The sequence below is a fragment of the Chroicocephalus ridibundus genome, chromosome 12, assembly GCF_963924245.1.
Source record: "Chroicocephalus ridibundus chromosome 12, bChrRid1.1, whole genome shotgun sequence".
In the NCBI taxonomy this organism is placed as follows: Eukaryota; Metazoa; Chordata; class Aves; order Charadriiformes; family Laridae; genus Chroicocephalus; species Chroicocephalus ridibundus.
Window position 1 is genome coordinate 4,839,950 of NC_086295.1, and position 24,510 is coordinate 4,864,459.

General features: G+C 55.1%; 1 protein-coding gene across 2 annotated transcripts; it reads left to right on the plus strand.

Annotated features, from left to right (window-relative positions):
- Positions 1-3,510: 3,510 nt before the first annotated feature.
- GMEB2 (glucocorticoid modulatory element binding protein 2) lies at positions 3,511-21,728 on the plus strand. 2 transcript variants are annotated; one of them, XM_063350223.1, is made up of 10 exons: positions 3,511-3,643; positions 6,650-6,841; positions 11,556-11,653; positions 12,452-12,579; positions 14,003-14,106; positions 16,308-16,465; positions 18,124-18,195; positions 18,769-18,906; positions 19,478-19,600; positions 19,807-21,728. In XM_063350223.1, the coding sequence occupies exons 2-10, from the start codon at positions 6,711-6,713 to the stop codon at positions 20,451-20,453; spliced, it is 1,599 nt and encodes a 532-aa protein (XP_063206293.1). In that variant the 5' UTR covers positions 3,511-3,643; positions 6,650-6,710; the 3' UTR covers positions 20,454-21,728. The 2 variants fall into 2 exon arrangements, with proteins under 2 accessions (XP_063206293.1, XP_063206294.1); XM_063350224.1 differs by lacking the exon at positions 3,511-3,643 and having other exon boundaries at positions 6,815-6,841; positions 12,457-12,579.
- Positions 21,729-24,510: the final 2,782 nt, after the last annotated feature.

A 24,510-nucleotide genomic window follows, 5' to 3' on the forward strand; every position in this document is an offset into this window, starting at 1 on the left:
CTCTTGGAAGGACCCCTACAACGTGCTCAAGCCACGCGTCGGAGCGTGGGGAGGGGAAGAGAATGGCGGCTCTGGCAAGGTAAATGCAAAAGCACAGCTGGGCAGGAAAAAAAAAATAGAAAAAAATTTTGCAGAGTAATTTTCTGAAGGTTCGAACAATAACAAGCCGTCCTTTCTCAGCAACCTCCCAGGCGCTACGGCTGCGAGGAGCCTGCCCGCCGATAAGACCGGGGAGCAGCAGGCAGATAAGGTGCCAGGAGGCGAATTCCTCCTGGCCCTGGGTGCTGGGGAGGAGCCCACGGAGGAGCCCAGGGAGGACCCCCTTGCCCAGCATCTGACAGCAAAAGCACGGTTTTGCCTTCCAAGGGGCCACCAGCTGCTGGGAAAACTGGAGCAGAGCAGCCTTGCTGTGGGTTTGCCGCCTTCTCACCGCTTTTATAATGGCTCTGCCGTTGGGCGCCGGTTATGGTGGCAGAGGGACCTTTTATCTGCCCCATCCAGCCCCTCTTAGGCCCCGAGGACACAGCTGCCAGCGCAGGGCCCCCAGGAGCCACTGACAGAGACGGCAGAAATACAGACAGGCTTCCATGGAAAAGGGCGTCACCACTTCCAGCGGGTGAATTAGCATTGCTGGCTATCTTGGAGAAGGAAAAGAAAGACAATTCCTTGTGAAATATCACTTTAGTGAGTATTAGCTTGGGTAAATCGGAAAGTAAAACAGAGCTGGCAGCTGGTTATCGGGCAGGGTTGGTTTGGATGGGGGGGATGGAAAAAGGAAAGGAAGAACCTTGGGAAAAATAAGCATTAAATAAACCACTGCAAATCTATCAGACAGAAATTCACGTGAAAAATGCTGCTAACCAGACCAAACGCGCGTGCGAGGGGCCAGCCACACCAGCTGAACGCGAGGCAGAAAAAGCCACTGGCCAAGCAGGTGTGAAAAGCCGACAGAACTAAAACACATCGAGAGCGTTTCCAAAAAGGGACTCATGACTTTTCGGGCCTCTGGTCTGGCTCTTCCTTTTTCAGAACGTGTTAACCACCCGCTTGCAGAAAAAGCACCACGTGGTAAGATCGCGCGAAAAGGCCTCCCTGCAAAATCACTGCACGTCAGTCAAACCCCAGACCTTACGGGCACAGCCGGCAGGGCAATCCCAGAAATGGCAGAAATGACACCAAAACCTGTGAGAGCTCGAGGTGGCCGGGGGAAAACCCTGCAGAGGGGAATTGCAGCACGATGTTTAGCGCTGATACGCAGCCGTGTGTCTCGGGCGCAGCAGCTCGGGGTCGGCTTCTGGGCAGAAAACCCCCGAGCCTGTGGTGCCTGAGCACATCGCACCCCCGGCACCACGTGGTGTCCCCCCTCCTTCCAGGGACAACTTGCACAGGACACCCACGGAAGAGTCTGCAAAGCTCAGGGACAGCTCGCAGACACCTGGGGTAGGAGGGAGGTGACGGAGCAAACCTGCACCATGTCCCTGGGCTGCGTCAAAAACTGCCACTCCATCGAAAGACGGACATGGCTACTTTCTCCTCCAGGTGCAAAACACACTTTTCTATCTCCCCTTTTATAATTCATTGCTGATAAGGACAGTAAAAGAGTCGCCGGAGGACTTCTTTATCTCTTTAGTTTTTATTAGGCCTTTTGAATGGGAGGCGAAGCAGCGCCGCGCAGCGTGCTGTGGGCGCCAGTGAATGTCCTCACCCGAGCAACACAGGATTAATTTCTCCGGCAGTAATTTTACTTTTCGGTTAAGGTCTCCTCTACTGCTAGGGAAGATGGCATTTTTAGAAGACTCTAGTGTCTGAATTTGTGAAAATATTTACTCGACAGCCAGCTATGCTATGTGGGTTTCAAGTCTCAGTGTTTTCGAGCTCACCAGGTGCAGGGACAAGGAGGAGCGAAACGCGGGCACTTGACCCAAGCTGCCAACAGGATTATTTCATACCGTGAAGGTCACACCCAACATAAATTAGAAAGTTTGCTGCGTAGCGCTCCCCTCTCCCTTGATGGCGGCGGACCAGAGAACTCCTTGCCCCAGTGCCAGACCCCTAGGCCCGAAGCCGCAGGGCTCGCGGTGTCCGACATTTGCTGTCCCCTGCTGGGAGTGCACAGCTTCCTGCCGATGGAATGGGCTGAGGATAATACACCGTGTTTTATATTGGTATTGGGATCAATATTGGTCTTTAGTATTATTAATGTTAATTATTCAGTCTTATTAAGTCTGTTTATATTGCAGTCCCTGTGTTTCCTTGTTTTTCTCCTGATCCCCCTTCTCGGGTGGGGAGGGGTCACTGGGTGATAAAATCACTGTCTAAATGACAATAAATTGTCCTGGGTTCTTAAAACCGTAACAGGGAAACACGTCTTGGAAAGGAGACATGTGGAGCTCTCCCTCGGGGCCAGCCTGGCGCGGGGGAGGGAGAGGCTGGAAGGTCACCGATGGCACCTTGACGCCTCCTCTGAAACCTGGCAGCCTCCAGCCCTGCCCAGCAGCACAAGCATGGCTCTGCGCCCCCAAACAGCACGCACACCCTCTGGCCCGTGCACATGCACCCACAGGAAGGGGGGGGAAGGCACGCACACCCAGCACCCCCACGGCACTCGGCCTTGGGGGACGTGGCGGGGCACACGGGAGCGCTGGGCACGTTTGGAGGAGCAGGCACACGCCGGGTGCATGCGAGGGGAGGGCAGCATGCACAGCCCCAGGGGGGGCACGCACCACTGAGGGCATGCACGAACCCTGGAACGCAGGTGGGGAGCTGGGGGAGGCACGCAGGCCATGTGGGGTGTCGGGGGGGGGCACACAGGAGACATGGCAGGCATCCAGCACCCCAGAGGGGGGACAAAGGGGACATGAAGGACCCCGGGTGGGGGAACACACATGCAGGTGACAGGGTGGGTATGCAGGACGCCTGGGGGGCATGCAGGCCCCGGGGGGGGGGACGGGGATGGACACACAGAATACAAAGGAGGCATGCAGGGCCCGGGGTGGGGAAACACACGCAGGAGACACGGGGGGCATACAGAGGCCCGTAGGGTGGACAAGGGGGGCATGCAGGACCCGGGGAGGGGGACACACAGGGGAAACACGAGGGGCATCCAGCGATCTGGGGGTGGACATGCAGGACCCCGGGGAGGGGGGGACATGGGGGTCATCCAGGACCCCAGACAACGGGGGGATGCAGGACCCCGGGGAGGACACACACGCAGGAGACATGCGGGGCCTGTAGGGCCCGGGGGGTGACACACGCAGGACTCGGGGGGCGGGGGGGGGTGGTGTCACACAGGACCCGGGGGGAGGTCACACACCCGGGACCCCAGCCGCGGTCCCCCCGCGTCCAGCGCGCGCCGCGCCCCCGCCCGCGCGCAGGCGCAGCGCGCGCTCCCCGGCACCTATTTCACAGGCGGCTCGGGCCGCGGCGCCGCCGCCAAATAAGTCCCGGGAGCCGGGCCCGGCCCTGCGCCTGCGCGGGGGGCCGAGAGCCGCGCGCGGCGGAGCCCCGCTACCCCCCCCCCCCTTCCCCCCCCCCCCCCCCCAACCCCGGTCTCCCTTCCCTTCCCTCCCCGCACCCACCGCCCGCCCAGCCGCAGCGCCCGCCGCCGGAGCCGGAGCGGGGCCGCGGGACCCCCGGCCCTGAGGTAAGAGCTGGGCCTGGCCCGCCCCGGCCTAGCCCGCCCGCGGGGCCTCCGCACGCGCCGTCCGGCCGGCGGGTCCCTGCGGAGCGTCAGGACGTTACGGCAGCGGCAGGAGACGGCGGCAGCGCCCGGCCGCCCCCCCCCCCCCCGCCTCCTCCTCCTCCTCCTCCTCCTCCTCCTCCTCCTCCTCCCCCTCCCTCCCTCACGCGCTGCCAGCGTGAGCGCGCCCACGCGCCCCCCCCCTTCCCTTCCCCCCCCACGCCGGCCTCGCGCCCGGCGCCGCCGGCGGGAGCGCGCGCGCCGCCGCCGGGGGAGGGGGGGAGAGGGAGGAGGAGGAGGAGGGAACCCCCCGCGCGGCGCCACGCGGAGCACCGAGAGCTGCCCCCCCCCCCCCCCCCGCCCCGTGCCCCCCCCTCCGTGCCACCCTCCTCCCGCGCATCCCCCCGCTGCACTCCGTTTCCCCCCCCCATTCCACCCTGTGCACCCTCTCGCCCACCCCTGCGCCTTCCGTACCCCCCCACCCTGTGCAACACCCACCTGCTGTGCCCACCCCCCCGCACCCCTGATGAAGCCCCCCCCCCCCCCCCCGAGCACACTCTCCTGCAGCCCCCCCCGCATGCATCCCCCTCAGCACCCCTCTGTGTGCACCCCCCTCGCTCGCTGCACCCAGTGCACCCCCCCATGCAACCCGGTGCGCCCCCACACCCAGTGCAACCCCCCCCCAAGCAGCCCTGTCGTCCCCCCCTCCCCACGCTGCAGCACCCCAGCTCTGTGCCCTCCACCCCAAAAATCCCTCCTTCCTCTCCCAGTGGCGCAATGCTATTTTTTTTTTTTCTTTTTCCCTTTTTTTCCCCTTCCTCACCCCAAATCTTTCCTGCAGCCGCCAAAGTTTGCTCAGTGCCACCCAAGAGACCTGCGGGGGTGCACTGAGCCCTGGGTAGAGCCGGGGGAGCTCCCTGCCAGCCCCCGGCCCCCCAGCTGCACCCCACTGCTGCTGATTTCTTGTGTTTTCAGCCCAGTTTTTCCCTGTCCCACGCTGGTTCCTGCCCGCGGGAAGCCCAACAACACGCGCCTGGGGAGCTCCAGCCTCCCCGTGCTGCCCCTGCAGCTGCCCCTCCATCCAAGCTGGGCGGGATGTCGGGAGCATCCCGAAAGCGGGCACTAGGGCAGAGCCCGTCATGGGCAACGCTAAGGCTGCGAGAGGGGTTTTACCCCAAAACGGCAGGCAGGAGTAGGGATAGAGCAGCAAAAAAAAAAAAAAAAAAAAAAAAAAAAAATGCAGCCAAGCATCTGCACTGTGTTTTGCATCTTTGGTCACCAGCGTGCGGCACCCAGCTTTTATCTCGATAAAGGCAGCGGGTGCCGCAGGGAGCTGCCGTCCCGGTGGAGGAGCGATGGGGACGGGGCTGTGGCTGGTGTGCTGCAGCCCTGCCTGGTTCTGCAGGCGCTAAAACGCTGGTTTCTAGCAAACCCTCCTGTTATTCTCACCTTGCCCTCGGTCCGTCCTGCTGCAAAAACTGTTGTGTTGGTGACTTCACGCTGGGCTGTGTCGGAGGGACCCGGCCACCTTCAGCCACATGGCACGGGTGAACCCCGTGGATTGTCTCGCATGGGTCAGGCAGGTGTTTCTGCAGGGTGTGAATGGCGTTGCAGAGCCAGGTCAGACACACCGGGTCAGTGCATGGCTCCACGGGTGGCTAATGGTGGCCGAGCGGCTCCTCCGCCGTGCTCCGAGGACTCCAGAGGAGCCGGAGGTTGACAAGGGCAGCGCTCGCACAACTACACCCTTGCGCCTCTGTGCAGACTGCACCGTGCTATAGGTGCTGTAGGAGATGCTTTGTAGTCCCCTGCTTCTCAACTCCCGGGCGTTCGTGTGCGGGCGAGTGCCGCTCGGGCGTTAGGGGGGAACGCAGACCTGGCTCCCTCGTGGCACAGGGCTGAAGATCTTAGCAGAAGCCGATTTGCAGACAGCTTTTTGGCTCTAAATAGTATATGTTAGCTTTATCGCGCTGTCCCTGTAACATTAATGATAACAGGGGTGTTTGGAAGATGTTTATCCACGCGTGTATACGCATGGGTTGGTAAAGGATATTTATTTCCCTTTCTGACCTCTCTTCTCCTATTGCTTGAATGGCTTAAAACTACTTTTAATTCTACAGTTACCTAAAATCCCCGGGAAAGCTGGCGGGAGAGGTGGGCGATGTGTCCCCGGGGGACCGGGGCTTTTCCCCGTGGGTGACGCTGTGCTCTGAGCACGGAGGCTGGAGCAGCCGCGGATGTGGCGCAACCGGCAGCGTGTAAAGATGCCAGACTCCTTGTGCCTTCCGTGAACTGGGGTTGCGGGTTTTTTTTTCCTCCAGGTTTCTTCTTGCCTGTGAAATACTGGCTTTGCAGGGGTGGGTGCTGAAGTCGGTTTTAAGTGCTGTCTTAAAACTATTGCTGATTTATTAGAAATGCACGCTTTGAAACAGTTTTCAGATATCACTTTGTTTCTGCAGGCTTGAAGTGCTTTTTTAATTTGATTTTTTTTGTGTGTGACTTTGGAGGAACGGGGAGAGTCCCCGTTTCTGCTGTGGAGGAGACGGTGACGACCTCCTCCAGCAGTGTGAAATTCTTCCGAGGTAGTTTGAAACACATTTGGAAACGCACCTTCAAACTAAATATCTTCCTAGAGGTTTGGATGAATGCCAGGGCCGTTTTCTTGCTTCCCATCCCCTAGGACCATTCCACTCTGCCCCTCGCTGCCCGTGCCCCAGTCCTTCCTCACCTCTTGCCTCTCTCCGTGCCCATCATCCTCACCCAGCCTGTGGAGCGTGTGTGTTGCGTTACCAGCCTCCCCTCATCCCTCCTCCTGGGATGGAGCCATTGGGGATTTGCTAATCCCCTTCTTAGGAGCGCAGGTTCCCTGCAGCCCCCTCTCCCCTTGTTCCCACCGCACCGATGGTCTTTCCGTGACCAATTTTAGCAAGGAGACCTTTTGACATGGGGCTTCCCCTCGTTTCTCCGCAGGCAGCCGGTGACCGAGGGCCCTCCTGCCTGGCTGCCCATCGTTGCCCGCCCCCGCCTGGTGATGGCCACTCCGGATGTCAGCGTGCACATGGAGGAGGTGGTGGTGGTGACGACGCCCGATGGCACGGTGGATGGAGGCGGCGTGGAGGAGGTGAAAACGGTGCTGGTCACCACCAACCTGTCCCAGCACGGGTAAGAGATGGAGTTGATGCACACCGAGGTGACGTGCTGGAAACCTCCCACTCATGGTCATAGCCATCTGGGATGGGCATTATTTTGTCACCTACTACTTACTTCTGCACCACTTCTCACAGTGGGGACCTCAGCGATGCCCGGGCAGTCTCCAGTTCCTCGTTAGGTCCTCGCTGACACCCCTGGGACCATACCCAGGGCTGTGGGCTCGGCAGCTCCGAGCTTACAGGGCAGAGCAGGCTCCACTTTTCCTGTTGAAGCTGAGTTACCGCTGGTGGTTTTAAGCTGGTGTTACCCAGAATAAAAAGCAATGCAACAGTTTGTTTTGGATGGATGGGGGGAAATGTCTTTTAAAAAAAACAAAACCAACAAAAACCCTAAAACCAAACCAAAACATCTTTTCTGAGTGGATGTGGATGTTGGAGTGGACACAAATCCGGTTGGAACAGGACACCAGTAGCTAAATCAATGTTTTTCTGCTATTTATTTAATGATGGCTTTGCTAAGCTGCGGGCCTGCATGAGATGAGGGGCAGGGCTCCCCTTCTCAAGGCGGGTTTGGGGCCATGTTTCTTTTCAGGAACCTCCGCTGCCAGCAATAGCAGTGAGAGAGGTGGCCTTGGATGGAGAGGCAAAAAAACAGAGTGAGTGCGTCTGATTTTTTTAAAGTCCTGCTGCTTTGCCCAATTTCTGCCTTTCTTGTTGGCATTTCAGATTCGGGGCTGTTGCTCGTTCAGGTCTGGCCTGTTCAGGTGCACGTTGGTCAAGTCTTTGTTTCCATGGCCAAGGGGCTTGGCTGGTACCTTGGAGGCCCATGTGGCGATGGACTCTCTGCTTTATTTCTCTACAGTCTTTCCTGGGATGGTGCCCAGAGACACTCTAGTGCTTTGCTCTTTCGGTGGACAGAAAATCCAAGTTTACGCCTGAAGCTGGATCCAGGCAGGTTTGTCTGATCCAGAAGTCCCTGCACTTGAAAAGCGAGCGGCTGTTTATTGCTGTCCACAAAAAAGAGACATTCGTCTCCTTTTCTCAATATTCCCTGCTGTTCCTATGTCGGTTCCCTTTGGCTCGGGGCAGGGCAGCAGGGCACAGCGTGGGCACCATTCGCCCTGTTGTGCTGTAACTCGTATAAAGCTCATTAACAGATGAAATTCCGGTAGGGAGCAGGCAGGGGCAGGCAGGGGCGAGAGCTGTCAGCGCTGGGGCAGGCAGTGGAGACGCCACGGGCAGGAGCTGCCCCACTCCTCCTCTGCATCCCGGGTCTGCAAGTGCTCCCGAGAGCCTTTTCCATTCCCAAAAGAGAGGGTGATGGTGGGGACGAAAGGCTCCACTCCTCTTAATTCTTGCCTTCTGGCCCACACTGACTTCCTTAGATCCCTTGGTAGGGAAGCAGCCAGATGTGAAACTTGGGATGTGGCTTCTCTTGGATGCAGAACAGTTTCTGGTTTTAATGTGGCTCTGAGCATTTGTAGACCCACGTGCAGCAACGCAGCGCCATGCAGGAACACGGATCGTGGCAGAGGCTGGCTCAATCGGTTTGGTCTTCTTTCGTTCTTATTTTCCCCTCCTATTTTTCTTTGGAAACCTTTTCTCATCCTCCCGGTGTCCCCTGGATGGTCAGGAGGAGGGCAGCTCTGCCCAGCAGAAAGAGGATGATTTTTATTTAGTCGCAGCTATGAGCAGAGCATATCTTAGCAGGCATTAAGAGATTCCCTGAGGGTTTTCCATGCAAGCTCCTCGCTCCCACGTGCTCTGGGACAGCAGTGGGTCGATGGGAAGGACGTGGATCTTGGGCTTGTGGTCTGGGACTCCCCTTGCCAAGCAGGGCAGTGGGGCTGGTGGTGGGTGGCAGCACGAGCCACCCACGGTCTCTCCGTAGCCTTGGATGGTTGCCTCTGCTGGGCTCCGCTCCTCCCGGGGAGACGCCGGAGCGGTGCTGGCTCCCTCTCCCTCTGTTTTCCCTTTGCAGCCCCAGCTGGCGTAAGGAAAGCGGCTGCAAGCACGGGCTGGGATTCCTCGGCTTTGGCTCAGTCACTGCTGCGCGGGAAGCCAGCTTTGAACTTGTCTTATGTGACACTTAAAAATCGTGAGGCTGGGGTCACGGCCAGACTCAGTTTGGGGGTTGGCGCCTTTTTCTAGTGCTCCTTTGGGTATGGTTTTGCTATTTAAAAAAAAAAAAAAAATGACCAGTGGTTAAGAGTTCATTAGTTCCCGTGTTTTTAAGATTGACTGGAAAAGGCAGAGGGCAATGCGAAAATAGTAATAATCAGCAAGAAACTTTCCTTTTTCTTCTGTATTTGGAAGGGATCTGTACTTGATGCTCTGAGGTGCTTGTATTTCTGATCAGCATCCCCACCGCAGGTTTCTGGTGAAGACTTTTTTTCTCTCTGAAGTTTCCAGGCAAGGCAGGAGCGGAGGAGTAAGGAGCCGCAAGCCCGCTGCTTTATCAGCAGGCACTTTCTTCTCTCCCTCCCGTATGGTTTATGGATCCTCCCAGGGAGGAAGATAAGAGCCATCCTTCCCCTGGCTTCGTCATGGCAACCGGCGAAGGCAGGACCGGCTTGGTGGGATGCACCGCTGGGGCTTGGAAGGTGTTTGAGTTTTCTCCTGCATCTGCCTCAGTCTGTTCCTCTGGAATGGGATGGGGGAAGCAGCGTGGAGAAACTCACCTTTTCTTGTGGTTTTCTTCCCCCCACTCCCAGTTACATGTCCATGGCAGACACAGACTTGTTGCTTGAGTTTTTCATACAAGCTGTTCAAGTTGGTTTGTTTGTTTTTCTCTGGAGGATGGAGTTTAAGGTGTGGGCTGGCTTATTTCTCCCAATCCAGTAGTGCCTTTCAGTCATTTTTTGCAGCAGTGCGAATGTGATGGAGTCCTGGGGGAAGCTCTGTTTCAAGTGCTCACTTTCTGCTGGGGTGTTTCTTTTTGACAAGTCAGTGGAGAGTTTTGGGCTGGTGGCGGGCGGAGGCAGATCAGAGTCAGGGCTGTGGAGTGCTGGGCTTTGCACGTCGGGACGTGGCTGCTGTCTTGCATCCCTGTCGTCCTGCTGAAGTAGTATTGCTGGCTTTTCTCCAAATGCATCTGGAGAAATGCAAGAACCAAGGAGCACGCTGATGAAGAAAAAACAGGTTACAATTCTTCCATTTTTCTCATGTCGAACTGCCATTTCTGTAATAGTTACCTGTCTGCAAATGCGTTAGCTCCGAGTTTACCTTTTCGAGTCCTTTTGCGTTGTCCATCACCTTTCCCTCCCAGGGGTCTGGGCTGTTGGTCGCTGTGAGCTGCAGCGGCAGTGTGGCATCCTGTGGTGCCTTTCTTCCACAACTGGGGCTGCCTTCAGCTCTCGCTTCTCGGAAGCCGCGTCTCCCGAGTTACTCACCCGGTGAGGCTGAGCTGCCGCCCACGCAGGTTCCCTTATCTCGGGGTTGCTCCCCACCAGGTACCTGCCCTGCGGCTGGCAAGGGGAGGGATGCTTTGAAGCTGCAGTTCCACCCTGGAGCAATCTGTTAAGAGGCCAGCATGGAAAAACCAGTTGCTCTTGAATTTGCTTGTCCTTGTGGCACTGCGGGTGGGAAATGCGGTTGCCAGTGAGTCACTAGGACCATTCTTATAATTCACCCGTGGTACCAAACTGGGGTAGATTTCAAGTTTATTTTCTCCTTGCAGTCTTCCTTAGGAAATTTATATGTTGAAGTATGTGAAAAGTCAACTGGTTTTCCCCCCCGCTGGACACGCTTGCTTGTAATTTGACATCTTCAATATCAAAACCAAATGCACATCTTAAAGCCCATTAGGAATGGTCCATGCTGAGACCTGGCTGGGATGCACAGGTTGGATCCATAAGGGTACCAGCACGGGCTTCCTCCCTTGCTGGGAGCCGAGGCGGCGAGGAGTGTGTCCCCTAAATGCCTTTCCCATCTGAGTGTGCACTGAAGCTCGTTAGAGGGGCCTGGGGCTCTGTACGCTGCAGTGAGAGCTGGAGTGGGTGAACAGTGGGGGTGCGGATGCTGTGCAGGACCAGTTGTGTGTCTCCATTGGCAAAGCACCAAGAGAAGCCTGAAATCTCTGGGTTTGGAGGATGAAAGCAGTCGGATATCCAGCTATTAGTTAATATTATGGGTATATTGAGTTGTAAAAGGCTTAGAGATTTCATTGTGAGAGTCTATAGCTCACGTTACATTATCTCTGGTGATGGATCTGCTGTTAGGGTTTGTCAAACTCCTTTATAGCATGTTTGTGGCTCTTTGAGGTCCTGCTCCTGGGAGCATCCCGCGTACCGGGGGATTCAGCTAGTCCATTGCCCAGACAGCGGCAGCATGTTTCACACATGTTTTTCCTGGGGAAATCTTCTCAGGCAAAGCTGCCAGAAGCTGGCAGCGACTTCTGAGCGAGGGGCTGTGCTGACAGCATCCCTCCTCGCCAGCTCCCCAGCACGGGCTGTGCCGGAGGCAGCTCCATGGGGATGGGATTAAAAGGGAGGCGAGGCAGAGCTGGCTGGGCTGCTGGCAGCGGGCTGGCATGCCTGCCTGCTGGAGGGGGCTCTTCATCTCCGTACGGAAAAACAGAGCTGAGCCTCTCAAAAACAGAGCTGACTTTTTGCTCTTGTGGGAAAATGTAGTCCGAGTGACTTTGGAAGCAATATCTCCGTGGGGCATTGGGTGTGGGGGTGGCACATCCACGTGGCTTAACTCTGCCTCTCTGACTCTCTTACCAGTGGTGACATAAACGAAGATACGCTGGAGACCGAAAATGCAGCTGCTGCAGCTGCTGCTGCCTTTACAGCCTCCACGCATCTGAAGGAAGCGGTCCTAGGTAGGTTCAGCCCGTGCAGTAGCCCCTCGGTTGAGCTGCGCCAGCTCCACCACCCCAATGTGGCACAACCCTGCACTGGTGCTGGCCGAGAAGGTCCAGCCATTGCTGTGCAGAGCTGCTGGCTGTCCCCAACATCCGGGGATGCTCTCCTGGGGGCCCCAGGGATGCTCTCCTCAGCATCCAGGGGAGCCCAGCAGCTGCGGGGTGACTGGAAGGGAGCTCTTGGCTGCTGGCTGGGCTGCTGCTGCCCTCTCCTGGTGCAGGATGAGACCCTGTGTCTGGCCGTCGCCGGCTCCTGCCCTTCCAGCTTGCGATGGGGGACGTCAGTTTTGCAGCAAATTCACCAGCTTTGGTTACAAGTAAAAGTGAATTTTGCAAGCAAAGACTGTAACCAGCTGGGCTGGAGTTGCCTTAAAAACATTTGTGCTCTAAAACCAAAGGTGAATGTGTAATTACCTGAACAACATCATTCCTTTAATTTTTATCACGAATGGAATTTTTTCAGCCCTGGCCATTGACTTCTCAGATTTCGTGCACTCAGCTGCAGCCAGATCAGTATAAATCTGCCTGTGCTGTTTTGCCTGAGAAATTTGGGTGGTTGGATGCTTTAGTAGCGAAGTGCAACTGAGTGGTAGCCAGAAACCTCAACGCACCACACTGTGCGTTGTATACATTTATGTTTTTAATCCTGAGCTTCAAAAGTGCTTTATCACTGGATGTGCGACTTGGGGTGGTGAACTGGGGGCTGCAACTCACATTTCTTCTGGATCTTTCCCTTCCTCTGTTCCTTGTGAGAAGTGAAGATGGCTGAAGATGAGGACAGTTTGGAGGCAGAGATTGTCTACCCCATCACCTGCGGGGACAGCAAAGCCAATCTCATCTGGAGAAAGTTTGTGTGCCCCGGGATCAACGTGAAGTGTGTGCAGGTGAGAATAAAGGGCTGCGACGCTGGATTTGTGCCTTCCCATGCCCACATGCAGGCACACCTGACTTATCCTGGTTTTGATGGACTTCGATAAGCTGCTTTGCATCAAAACCACATTGTGGTGGGAGAGGAGGAAATTTCTTGGTACCGTGGTACCTGATACTGGTCTTCTCTGCCAAGTTGAGCAGTCCTGGCTGAAGAGATGCTGCCTCAATTTAGCTGCTTTATTGGAGAGTTGGAGAAATTTGGGCACTTCCAGTGTCTGCTCGGTTGGGAAGTTGAGAATTTGTTGAGAAGCTTATTGGTGGGGGACCTACTGAAGAGCTTCTGCTGTGTCCTGGATAACTCATGCTTAAAATTTGCATGAATTCAGGAACATATGATGAGTGATGTTGTCGTAAGCCATCACGGGCATTGTACACAGACTAAACAATATCCCACTGAGGGAGTGCCGCCTCTGGGCTCTGTTGCAAGAGGGATTTCTAAAGGATGGTCCTTGCCCTTCGTAGGAGAGAGGGTCTTTTCCATCCCAGAGGCAGAGGACAGGTACTGCCACAGATAATGCTGCTGCTGCCTAAAATTAGTCCTCTCTTTGCACCAAAGCCCATGTACTTGTACAGAAGAACCAGTTTCTCATGAGTAATGGTGAGTGAGCTCTGTGTTAGTCAACATAGGAGGCTTGGTCTTGGGAAATCCTTTCTGAGAGGGGCTGTAAAGCAGCTTTTTAGAGGGCTGCCTTGTTCTGCAGGTTGCTTTTAGCTCAGCACATGGGTTCAGACACAGCTGGGTACGGAGGACAATGAAAGAAGGGAGAAGAGCTGGCAGCTGACACAGTGTATGCCAACTCCCTAAAGCTGGTTTTCGGTAGAAATGGGTGTGTGCCATGAGAGAGGCCAGAGGTTTCACTGGTATCAGTGGTTGGTCTCGGTAGCAGGAGGTCAAAGACTGAATGGGCTTCTCCTTCCCTCAGTTGGGCAGGGCATAGTGTGCCCCTGGATCCAAACGTCACCGTGGGCAGCCCAGATCTTGTTAGTGGGAGTGTCACCAGCTCACTGCGGTTAATGATACTTTGAACAAGCTACGGGTGTTTTTCACAGCCTGGGCTGGGCATTTAGCAAACTCCTCTGTGCTGTACACACCCCACACCCTTGGCTTTGAGCAGCTGTTAATCGACCATGAAAGCAATATTTGGCTTTAAATTGTCTTAACCCGGTCAGTGTTCTCTAAGGTGGAGAAGTGTGTGTCAGCCATCTGTTTTGGTGCTATTATTTAAACAGCACGTTGAGGCTGTGGTGCAGCTCCACTGCTGGGCACTGGGAAATGCCATCCAGGCAGCCTGGCTCCGCTGCTGAATCATGCTCGCGGGACACGCTTGCGTTGTTTTATGGCTTGTCACGCTGATGTCACACTTCTGCCTCTTGCAGTTTGACGATCACCTAATTAGTCCCAAGGAGTTTGTCCACTTGGCAGGCAAGTCGACCCTGAAGGATTGGAAGCGGGCGATCCGGATGAACGGGATCATGCTCCGGTTAGTCTCTTCGTTTGTATCTGCAGAACAACAATGGAGACTTCTTCTTTCTGGGGGATAACAGTGGGGTAGAACAGAGCCTTTGGCACAGTTGTTCCGCTGGGAGAGCGAATGCACCGCTGGACGTTTGTCTTAACAGCCTGGCCCCAAATGTGTTCTGTGCAGCTTTGCTTTGTCCTTGTGCCTAGGGAATAATCCGGGGCAAGAAATGTTTCCCTGGTCTTTTTAGGACTTGAACTGCCCTGAGTTCTCAGCTGGCATAAGGTCATTGAAAATCTTAATGGCTGCTGGTGGTCGGGCCATGCTGTCTATGGGTTTTCAGTGTGACCTACCAACTGGAAGTCAGTCTGGTCATCAACTAACGCTCCCATTGCAGCACGTCTGCTTTACATCACTTTTTTTTTTTTTTTTTTTCCCCAAGGACTTACTTAAAGCTTATTTATGCAAGCATTTCTCTTCTCTAGTCTTAACTACAACAATTTAATTCTTCTCTGGTCTTCTTTATCACCAGCCAGAGACTGTGATTTAATTAAAATCTGTCTCTGCCTGTAGGCAGGATAACAAAGCATCACCTCTTTGCCCAGGAGTTGTCAGTGGTTTTGTGCTCTTTTCACAGGGTGACATTGCCTTTGCCTGTATTATTCTGCTTCAGTGCAGGCATCTCCCATATTCCTTCTAAGCAGCTTTTGGTCTTGTAGATTTTGCATAATAGGCTTATGCTTTGGCAAGACAGGTCTTTCAAGGAAAAAACCAAAACAAACAAACAAAAAAACCCAAACAAAACTTCATGAGGAATGTGTGAAGGCAAGCCCAGTGGCCCATGGGAGCTCAGGTTGTTGTTGGCCAGCAAAGCCTGGGGACACTTTGGAGCCAATGTGCTTAGACTGGGAAGATCACATATGCCAATGTTGCAACCCCCTTTGCTTAAGCTGAAAGGCCTTATTTTAGCTTATAAATAGGGTTATGCCACATTTCTTTTTGAGGTGTAGAGTCAAAAAGGGAAGGAAGAGACTTCCTGCTGTCTCACCCTGGGCTGAGGCTTCAGCTGACCCTTCTGCTGGAAGCTGCAGGGGAAGGGTGCTGGTGGGACCAGACTGGGACCTTCTTTTCTCCTTATTCCTCAACAAACCAGGAGTTCATCAGTCCCGGCACGGGTTCCTAGTTAAAATTACAGACCCCCATGCAGAAGAGCCTGTTCAGAGAGGTGGGACCATCTCCAAAATCAGCTTGTCTGGAGGCCAAGTGTTGCCTTACTGTTGGGAGGTGGAAGAGCAGAAGGACAGGGTGGTTCTGCCATTGCTGTGGGGAGCCCCAGGGACACATGGGCGCTCTGGGGGTTGGTGTGTGTTGCTCGTACAAAGGTGAGGGGTGTCCTCAGAGCAGATCAGGAGATCCCGGGGAGGAGGACCCTGTACAGTGTCACAGGGTAGGGATAAAACCGCTGCATGGGAGCATAGCCTGGGGTGACAGGGAAGAGCTCTCCCCGCTTCACTGCCGTTATGGGAATGGCAGTGGTTGGGGTCTAAACAGTAAGTTTTCCCTGAAGGCTTCTAGCCAGCAGAAGGTCTGCTGAGAGCAGTGTGGTTTGTGCTGAAGCTTCTCAAAGTGTGTTTAGTTTTACAGGGATATATCCTTAGGAAAAGCTCATGTGTCTCTTGAGCCTCTCAGCCCAAGTTGAGTGCTCCGGCGGCAAAGAAAAGGACTTTTTCTTGGACTAAGGAAATTCATACTCTCTGGGTTGGACTTGAAGAGGAACCTTTTCAGAGGGCTGAAGTCCCGTTTCCCCTTCTCCATCCCACAGGAGGATGCAGGTTGTGGCAGGGAAGTGGTCAGAAACCGGATCTGCGCCAGTCCTTTGCCACAGCTGCAGCACGATGGGCCTTTTCCTTCCCATCCCAGCTTCCTGAAAGGCTTTACCATCTCTGGAATGTTGCGTGGTGGTTGGACTTGTGCGTGTCGCCAGTACAGAGCAGGCTGTGGATGCTGTTTTAATTAACTGTTAGTTAATGCTACCTCTAAGGTCAGGACACGGGGGGACTTGTCAAGGGAAACTCAGGCTGCTGCCTGTGCCTGCTCTCCTGGCTTTTGCTTTTCATCTGGGACTTTGAGAAGTCTGAGGGTGAAGGCTGCCAGGAGCCGCGTCTCGGAGCTCTCTGCTCCCGCTGACGTGCCTGTCCCTGTGCTTGCTCCCTGACTTGCAGGAAAATCATGGACTCGGGAGAGCTGGATTTCTACCAGCACACGAAGGTCTGTTCCAACACCTGCCGGAGCACCAAAATCGACCTGACTGGAGCCAGGGTGTCCTTGACGAGCCAGACATCGACGGAGTACATCCCTCTAACTCCCGCTTCTGCAGATGGTACGTCCAGCCATTCCTCGCACCCTAAACAGGGGCTTTGAAGCATTAAAGCACAACAAACGCCGTGTAACCAATGCCCCTTGTGATTGCCTCTCCTTTCGGCTTTGCGGGTTGTTTTATCCTCTGCTTTCTCTCCCTGCTCTGTTGCAGGATTCCCCGTAGCAGAGCTAGGCAGGGTCATTGTTAGAGCATCTCGGCAGAGATGCAATAACTCACCTAGTTCTCTGCAACACTGCGTGACCCCAAGAGCTGCCCTTCTGGCCTCCTGCCTTAGCCCAAACTGTGTAGCTGAAGCAGAAGACTGCAATTAATCTGTAAGGGAACTGTAGTCGTTGCTCGATGAAGTCCTCTCTACTTGCTGCCGGTCGGGCACTGTGTCCGCAGGGATCAGCTCGGCTTCTGCTGTGCAGGGTGCCAGGGTAGGAATCCCTCCTCCTCCCAGCTCTAACCTGACTGCTTCCAGAATAATTTAGGGGTTTTCATTTAAGGCTCCCTGGCTGAATTATTATCGGGTTTGCTGATGAAAGATTAAAGAGAACTAGAGGGTACAACAGATTTATTTTTTTTTATCTGCATTTGTGTATGTAGTTTGTAAAACTGGATTTAAACGATGTTGTGGCTACGTAGCTGTAGCCGTACACTTAATTTGACCTATAATTACTGGCAACTATTTTATTGGAAAGCTTTCTAAGTACATCTATATTTTTTAACTCCTTTTGTTTCTGAGAGTTAAGAGCAGCCCGCAAAGAGCCCCACGTCCCGAGCTCCTGATGGTGTCTGTGGGAGCAGAGCAAGGGCAGAGCAAGCCCTTGGCCGGTTCCGCGGAGCGCCTCGGGCACCACATCCCAGTGCTGCGGTGGGGATGACAATGCACGACGCAGCCTGTCCTGAGCCCTCCCGTTAGACGTGGACATCAGCTCGCTAACAGGGAGACGCTTCCCACGCTGCTGGGCTGCACTGGAATAACCAGCGCCCTGAAGGCTGCAGAGTAATTGGATTTAATGGCAGCGGCTGAGCATTACAAACGCTCCGTGCAGCACCGTGGGTCTCTGGCCAGATTCCCATTCATCCCGCTCCTGCGCATGGCTCGAGTGATGCCGGTTCCCTGGCTCTATGGTAACAAAACCGCTGAGATTCAGCAGAGCTGGAGGGAGGGAGGGGAGCCCCCCTTCATCCCTGCGCAGCGGCGGGATGCTCTCCCCTTCGAGGCTTTAGAAACCCTCCAGGCATCCCAGTCCTGCAAAGTGTAAGCTGGGCAAAAAAGGACTGCCCAAAAAAATCAGAGTCTAAATGTGTTTGACTTTTGCCCTCAGCAGTACTAGTGTGTGTGCAGGGAGGGCCAGGAGGGAAACGCTGCTCTTGGGCATGTGCTCTTGTGCAAGGGTTGCAGAAGCGATCCCTGGGGTATTGCCCTCCAGTGTGGAAAAATAAGTACTGCTGGCACAGCAACCGCATGCGGCTTCACCTTCCGCTTGGGTGTCTCCCTCCCTTCAGCTTTGAGAGCTGCGTTCCAATAAAAGGGGTCCTATGCAATAAAAAGGAGAAGTTCCAGAAATGCAGTGAAGGAGTGCTTCCCGCAGAAACAGCCTGTGAAAAATACAGATAAAAATCAGGACTTTTTTTTTTTTTTTTCTTTTCATTTTTGCTATTGGTTGCAGTGAATGGATCTCCGGCTACAATTACCATAGAAACATGTGAGGAGGCCAGCGATTGGAGCACCAGCATTGGAGGTATGGCTTGGGATCCTGGGATCCTGCTGGGCTCAGCGCATCCAGGACAGAGGATGGAGATGTAGGGAAAGGGGGAAGCAGCAGGGATGAGGAGCTCCCTTCTTGCCGGAGCAGCCCTGCTTGAGCCTCCACCGGGATTATTCGTTTGCCGCTTACCAGCGCATGCGCTGCGTTCTGTCCTGCCTGTGTGCGGTCTGACCACAGTGTTGTCTTGGGATGAAACTGTTCTAAGCACTAAGATGCCACAAGCGTAGGCCAAATGCTTGGTGAGGCTCTAGGAGGAAAATAAAATAAATCAGAGGGGCCATAAAATCATTCTTGCTCCTGTGGTTGCTCTGAGCAATGGGCTTTTCTATAGCATTGGTGTCCTGTTCGTCTGTGACAGAGGATGGGGAAAGCATGTCCTTTTCCAGCTGCCCCTCCTTCGGGTGCACCCTCTTGTCCCAGCACCCTGTGCCTGCAGCCCAGCAGGACTTCACCCTCGTAGGGGCCAGAAGGGGACCTCAGAGCAGATCACCACTAAAACCCCCCTCCAAGGATTTTGAGGTTCTCCTTTGTGTTCTCTTTCTCCAGATGACACCTTTGCTTTCTGGCGAGGCCTGAAGGACACGGGTCTCCTGGAAGAAGTGATCCACGAGTTCCACCAGGAGCTGGTGGAGACCATGAAGGGCTTGCAGCAGCGAGCGCAGGATCCCCCGCTGCAGCTCGGGGGTGAGGACCTGGGCACAGGCGCTCAGAGGCATCTCAGGACTGAGAGGAGCTTGTGGATTTTTTTTTTTTTTTTTTTTTTTTTTTTCTCCTTAGGGATATCTGGATGGCACAATAGGGATATAGTTCATCCTAAGTAAATCTCGTTTCTGGCTGCTCTCCGGGCAGGCTTTCAGCTGTGCTTGGGGATGCTTCTGGTGGCCTTAATTCTCTAATTCTGTTTGCCTGGGGCTTCCTATTTGCTGGCTTTGAGTCTAGACAAACACTTGGCTCAGGAAGTGAGGTGGAATTTAAGCCATCAAGTAATGATCTAGCAAGCAGCTACTGTGCCAGCAGATATCTTATCACCCCTGCTAAGCAGGAGGGGACTGTTGGTACGCTAGTGACCTCTTGCACTTTCTCATGGCTTCTTCTGTCTTATCCTCTTCCCCAGCCTCTTGCGTTACCCTCCTGCAGATTTTGGCTGTCTCAGCTGAGTGTGTTTGCTGTCGTAATGCTTTTTACCAAGCTATAAATACTCCGCGTAGGTTTTTTTTTTTTTGCTTCCTCAAAGATCTGTGTCTTTATTTTTAAGATGCTGTTTTACTCAACAACGTAGTCCAGAACTTCGGTATGCTGGATCTGGTCAAGAAGGTCCTGGCCAGCCACAAGTGTCAGATGGATCGCTCGAGGGAGCAGTACACGCGGGATTTGGCAGGTATGCCCCCAGGACATGCTGGTGTTCCGGCACTTCTCATCGCTGCCAGCATGTTTTCTTTCTGTGTAAGAAAGTGGGATTTGGGTTAAAGCTGGCACCCGTTAAACCAGCCGCGGTGGGACTGGCTGCTGCTGCTCCAGGCATTGCCATGCTCCCTGGGAAGCTCATCCCAGGTCTGGGCTGAGCTGACCCTCTTCTCTCTCCAGCTCTGGAGCAGCAGTGTGACGAGCACCGCAAGCGAGCGAAGGAGCTGAAGCACAAATCACAGCACCTCAACAACGTCCTGATGACCCTCACGCCCGTCTCCGTCCCTACGCCTTTAAAACGTCCCAGGCTGACCAGGGCCACCTCCGGACCAGCTGCCATCACCTCCCAAGTCCTGTCCCAGCCGGCGCAACTCGCGGTCACCCCCGGCGTGCCTGTCTCCCAGCTTACCAACCTCCCTCTCGGCAAAGTTGTCTCAGCCCTCCCGCCCTCGGTGCTGGGGAAAAGCCCGTCCCAGCCTCCTGCCGCCAGCTCCCCGGCCTCCCCGCTGCTGGGAGGGTACACGGTACTGGCCTCCGCCGGCTCCACCTTCCCTGGTACGGTGGAGATCCACCCGGACGCTTCCAACCTGACGGTGCTGAGCACAGCTGCGGTCCAGGATGGCAGCACGGTCGTGAAGGTGGTGAGCCCCTTCCAGCTGCTGACGCTGCCGGGACTTGGCACGACCATCCAGAACGTGACACAAATGGCTCCCGGTGGGAGTACGGTCGTGACTGTCCCCTCTGGTGCCACCGAGGCCACCGGGGATGAGCACGCCACCGCCGCCATTGAGGTGACCGCAGTGGCCGACGAAGCAGAGCAGAAGTGAAAGGGGGACTTGCCTGGAGGGACGCTGGCCGTGCCGCTCTGGGTGGAACTGCCTTTTCTCTGGCTGCGCTGCGGGACGAGGAGCGGTGTAATGAGGGGCACGGGTTAACGAGACTCAGAGCAGCTCACGTCGGTAATGAGGAGGTTCAGGTCAGAGGGAAGGTGGGGGAGGAAAGATACCTGGAGAAGGGAAAGGCAAAAATGCTCTGCCCTGATTGGAGGAGAAAAACCCAAAATGTTACTTTTTTTATAAAGCTTTCCTCCCCCGTTCTCTTGGAATAATTATTCCGTTCTAGATCGTCAGCCCTGCCTCGTCTGCAGGCGTAGCTGGAGGAGCATCAGTTAGAGCAGGAGCAGGGCACAGGGCAGGGAGAAGGTGGTAGCGAAAAGAAAAGCGGGCGAAGCGCTGAGTGGGCACCGATCCGGCTGCCGAGGGGTCTGGTGTGATCCGATGGGAGGTGTCAGGCTGCTCCCCGTCCCCAGGGGGCTCCGGGGAGGGAGCGGGGACGGTGAGAGCGGGTTGTCCATGGAATGCGTGTGGTCATTGAAAGCAGGGAGAGGGTCTGCGTGGCAGCGCGGGTGCAAGCCCCAGGAGGTTGCCTTCTGCGTGTGATGCTGGCTTTTGGTGGTGGAAACAAGCGGGAGCTGTCGTGGCAGTGGTCATGGTGGGTTGCCCAGGTCTGCTGGGGGAAGGAGCAGGGAGAGAGAAACCCCAGAGGGGCCGAGAAGAGCTGTAACTTCTGAGGATTTAGGGTCTCTTTATAGTTTTCTCCAAAAAAAAAAAAAAAAAAAAAAAAAAAAAAAGAAAAAAAAAAAAAAGTCCATTCTTTGGAACTTTAAGCAAAGCCCTTTTGTTGTGAAGATTGTGCTGTAAGGCAGAGACGTGCTGTTGAACGTGCAGAGAGATGAGCTGAATGGCAGCGCTCCGAGGAGCTTGCGCTTCATTAAGGAGGTGTGACCCTGGTGCAGCATCTCGCTGGGCGCCTCATCCCACGGGAGCCGGGCGCTGCCGTTCCCTCCCCGCCGGGTTCGAGCAGCCGTTCTCTAATGAGGTGATGACCCCCCCCACGTTCTCCTTCCACCGTTGGACTCGCTGCGAGTCTCCTCTGGTCCCGTTGTAGGCCGGACACGCGCCGTGCGGCTGCAGCGATTTCACACTGTCTCTGGCTGGAAGGAGGCGGGTGCTTGAAGTGTTGGGGTTTCTACAAACTTGATCTGGCAGCAGCAGCGACGACAGGTCACTTTAATGAGCTAATAAATATTTTTTTTTTTGAAAGAGCGCTGCTGGTTTATTGTATTTCTGCGTCTGGTTGCCACAGCCGGGGTTGCAAAGCGGGGTGAGGTTGGTGCAGGAAAACTTTTTCACTTTTATTTAAGCATAAATGCACACATCTGTGTACTCTATACATGTTGTCTGCACATGTGTAAAGATGTTCCGAACCCTTGAGGGTGGTGGGCACGTTGTGATGCTCTGGCTGTGTCCTGGGTGTTTCAGGAGTGGCTGGGTTGGGATGCGCCCCTGCATTTGGGGGGTTTATTAACCACAGGGAAGACAAGGGGGTGCTTTGTTTGTCTGAATCTGCTGTCTCTGGGGATGCTGGTCTGGTAAAACACTGGGAGAAGTGAAAGTTGAGGGGAAAAACCCTTTAGATTTGTTAAAGGCAGACAAGAAGCGAGTTTTGCATTAGGAGAGGGCGATTGTCCTGTTGGAAGGAGGAAAAGAAACCTCTCGGCGCTGGTGCGGACCCTGCCAGACCTGTGAGTTTGGGCAATTTCAGTGCTACCTCTGTGAGCGGGAGCGGCTTTATCCCAAACGTGTTCATGCTATAGAAGGATTTATTTTCTTTTCTTTGCAGATGATGCTTTTAATTTCAGGACCTGGAAAGGTTGGTGCCACCCTGCAAGACCAGGCTGGAAGAGAGCAGCAGTCATGGAGAAGATCTTCCATCCTGGCTGTGGCACGGGGCTGCCTGGGCTGAGTTAGGAGCTGTGGCTGTGCCGGCGTGTCCCGGAGCTCCAGGGAGGCACCTTTGGGAGCAGGGGATGGAGCGGAGAGCTCGTGTGCATGTGCTGCTCCAGGGGAAGAGCCCAGAGACGAAGCCCCGGGGTTGCTGCGCTGCATTTCTGCTTTAAGCGGACACTTGGCTCATTCCCACGGCAGCAGAGGGATGGATGCTGTGTGTCCGCATGGATGCAGAGTCCATTTCTCAGAGTCCCTCTTCGTTAGCCAAGGGGTCATTGCTCGGAAACTTCCAGTTCTGTGTGTCACAGCCCCAGCAAAACCATTAAATCAACCCCATATTGGCTAACTCTGCCTCTTCTGCCAGGCCGGCCGGCTTCGACTGTCGCTTACTTCCTCCTAGTAAATCAATATTAACTAATTTAGGGGTAACAGTTTCAAGCTGAAGGAGGATAGATTTAGATTGGATATTAGGGAGAAATTCTTTGCTGTGAGGGTGGTGAGCCCCTGGGCCAGGTTGCCCAGAGAAGCTGTGGCTGCCCCATCCCTGGAGGGGTTCAAGGCCAGGTTGGACGGGGCTTGGAGCAACCTGGGCTGGTGGGAGGTGTCCCTGCCCAGGGCAGGGGGTGGCACTGGATGGTCTTTAAGGTCCCTTCCAACCCAAACCTTTCTATGGTGATTCGATAATTCCCCACCCCGGGGAGGGGGACTGTGGCCGGGCTGCCCCTTCCATGGGGCTGGAGGTGAGGAGGTGTGTGGGGCTGGGGGGGTTTTGCTCTGGCACGGCATCCGCTCTGCAGCCCATTCAGCTGCGGTCACTGGGGTGGGTGGGTGAGGACATGGCTCAGCGGTGCTGGGGGTCCTGGTGTCCCCCAGCCCCTGCGGTGGGCACTGGGGTCCCTGGTGCTCCTGGAGGACAGGGAGGAGGTTGGAAGGGAGCTCTTCATGCCTCTGTGGTTGGGTGAAGGTTCCCACATCCTCTCTTGAGGGCAGGAGCTGCCGTAGCTTCAGCAATTTGGTATTTTCAGGGGGTTTCAGCAAATTTTGTGTAGAATGAGTTTTGTTGTCAGATCCAACCCGTGTGAGACGGACACGGCCATCAGGAAGGGAGCACTTTGCTTTGAAACCAGCAGGTGTCGGGGGGCAGTTACCTCAAAAGGCTTTTTGAGTTTGAAAAGATGCTGAGATGAGGCGGGCGAAGCAGAAGAGGGACGTCTGTCTGTCCTGCCCGTGTGCCCACCGGTGGGTGGGGAGCCCTCGAATGCTCACCGGTCCAGCCTGCGCGTCCCCAGGTCGCAGTGGATGCTGTGAGCAGCGGCGTCTTTCCGGAGGTAGTTTAGGTGTCATTTAAAAAGTTGGGGTTTATGGACTCTGCACATCTGTTCTTGTTCAGGAGCACTCGGGTCACTTTGTTATTTTTCCACCCTTTGCCTGGGATTTGAAGGTGGGTGGATGCAGCATCATCCCAGGGAAAAATCTCCCTGGAGCCGTGCCTACGCTGAAAGCCGCAGCCTGAAACGGTGCAGGTGGGGTGGCAGGGCTGTCCCTGAACGCCAGGGCTTTGCTTCTGGCACCAGATGCCATCTCCGTCTCCGATACCAGCAGCAAACTCGGCACCAGGCACCCGCTGCCGTGCTGCCCATAATGTCCTGCCTGCAAAGCGCCGGTTTTAATTTAGAAAAGCACTCGGTGGTTACAAAGCTGAGCCAAGGGCTTCTCGGGGTGCCGTGCGGGGCTGGGCTGTGCCCGGCATGGGCAGGGTGTGCGCGGGGCTGGTGAGCTCCAAAGTCTGATCGTCCATGGCACGGCTGGGGCGGACCCGGCTGCACCCAGCGCTGATAGCAGCCAACTCCTTGAGCTGTATTTAGAAGAGTTATCATACGCAATCAAGAAGAAAAATGATTTATTCCTCTAAGGCATTAGATTCTGTTTCGTTTCAGCTGAGCCTGAACCCGGGGCCACAGCTGATTAGGAGGAGTCCTGCCTAATCGGAGGCTTTTCCCTCCCAGCGTGCCTGACCTTAAGATACCGCAGTCATTTCTTCCGTGCTATCTTTGTACTTGGGACAGCACCGAGGAAATATAAAGGGTTGTGATCA

Coding starts and splice junctions, on each gene's coding strand:
- GMEB2 (XM_063350223.1), top strand. CDS start 6,711: ATGGCCACTCCGGATGTCAGCGTGCACATGGAGGAGGTGGTGGTGGTG. Junction 6,842..11,555: donor ACCAACCTGTCCCAGCACGG/GTAAGAGATGGA, acceptor CTCTCTTACCAG/TGGTGACATAAACGAAGATA. Junction 18,196..18,768: donor TTGGAGCACCAGCATTGGAG/GTATGGCTTGGG, acceptor CTCTTTCTCCAG/ATGACACCTTTGCTTTCTGG.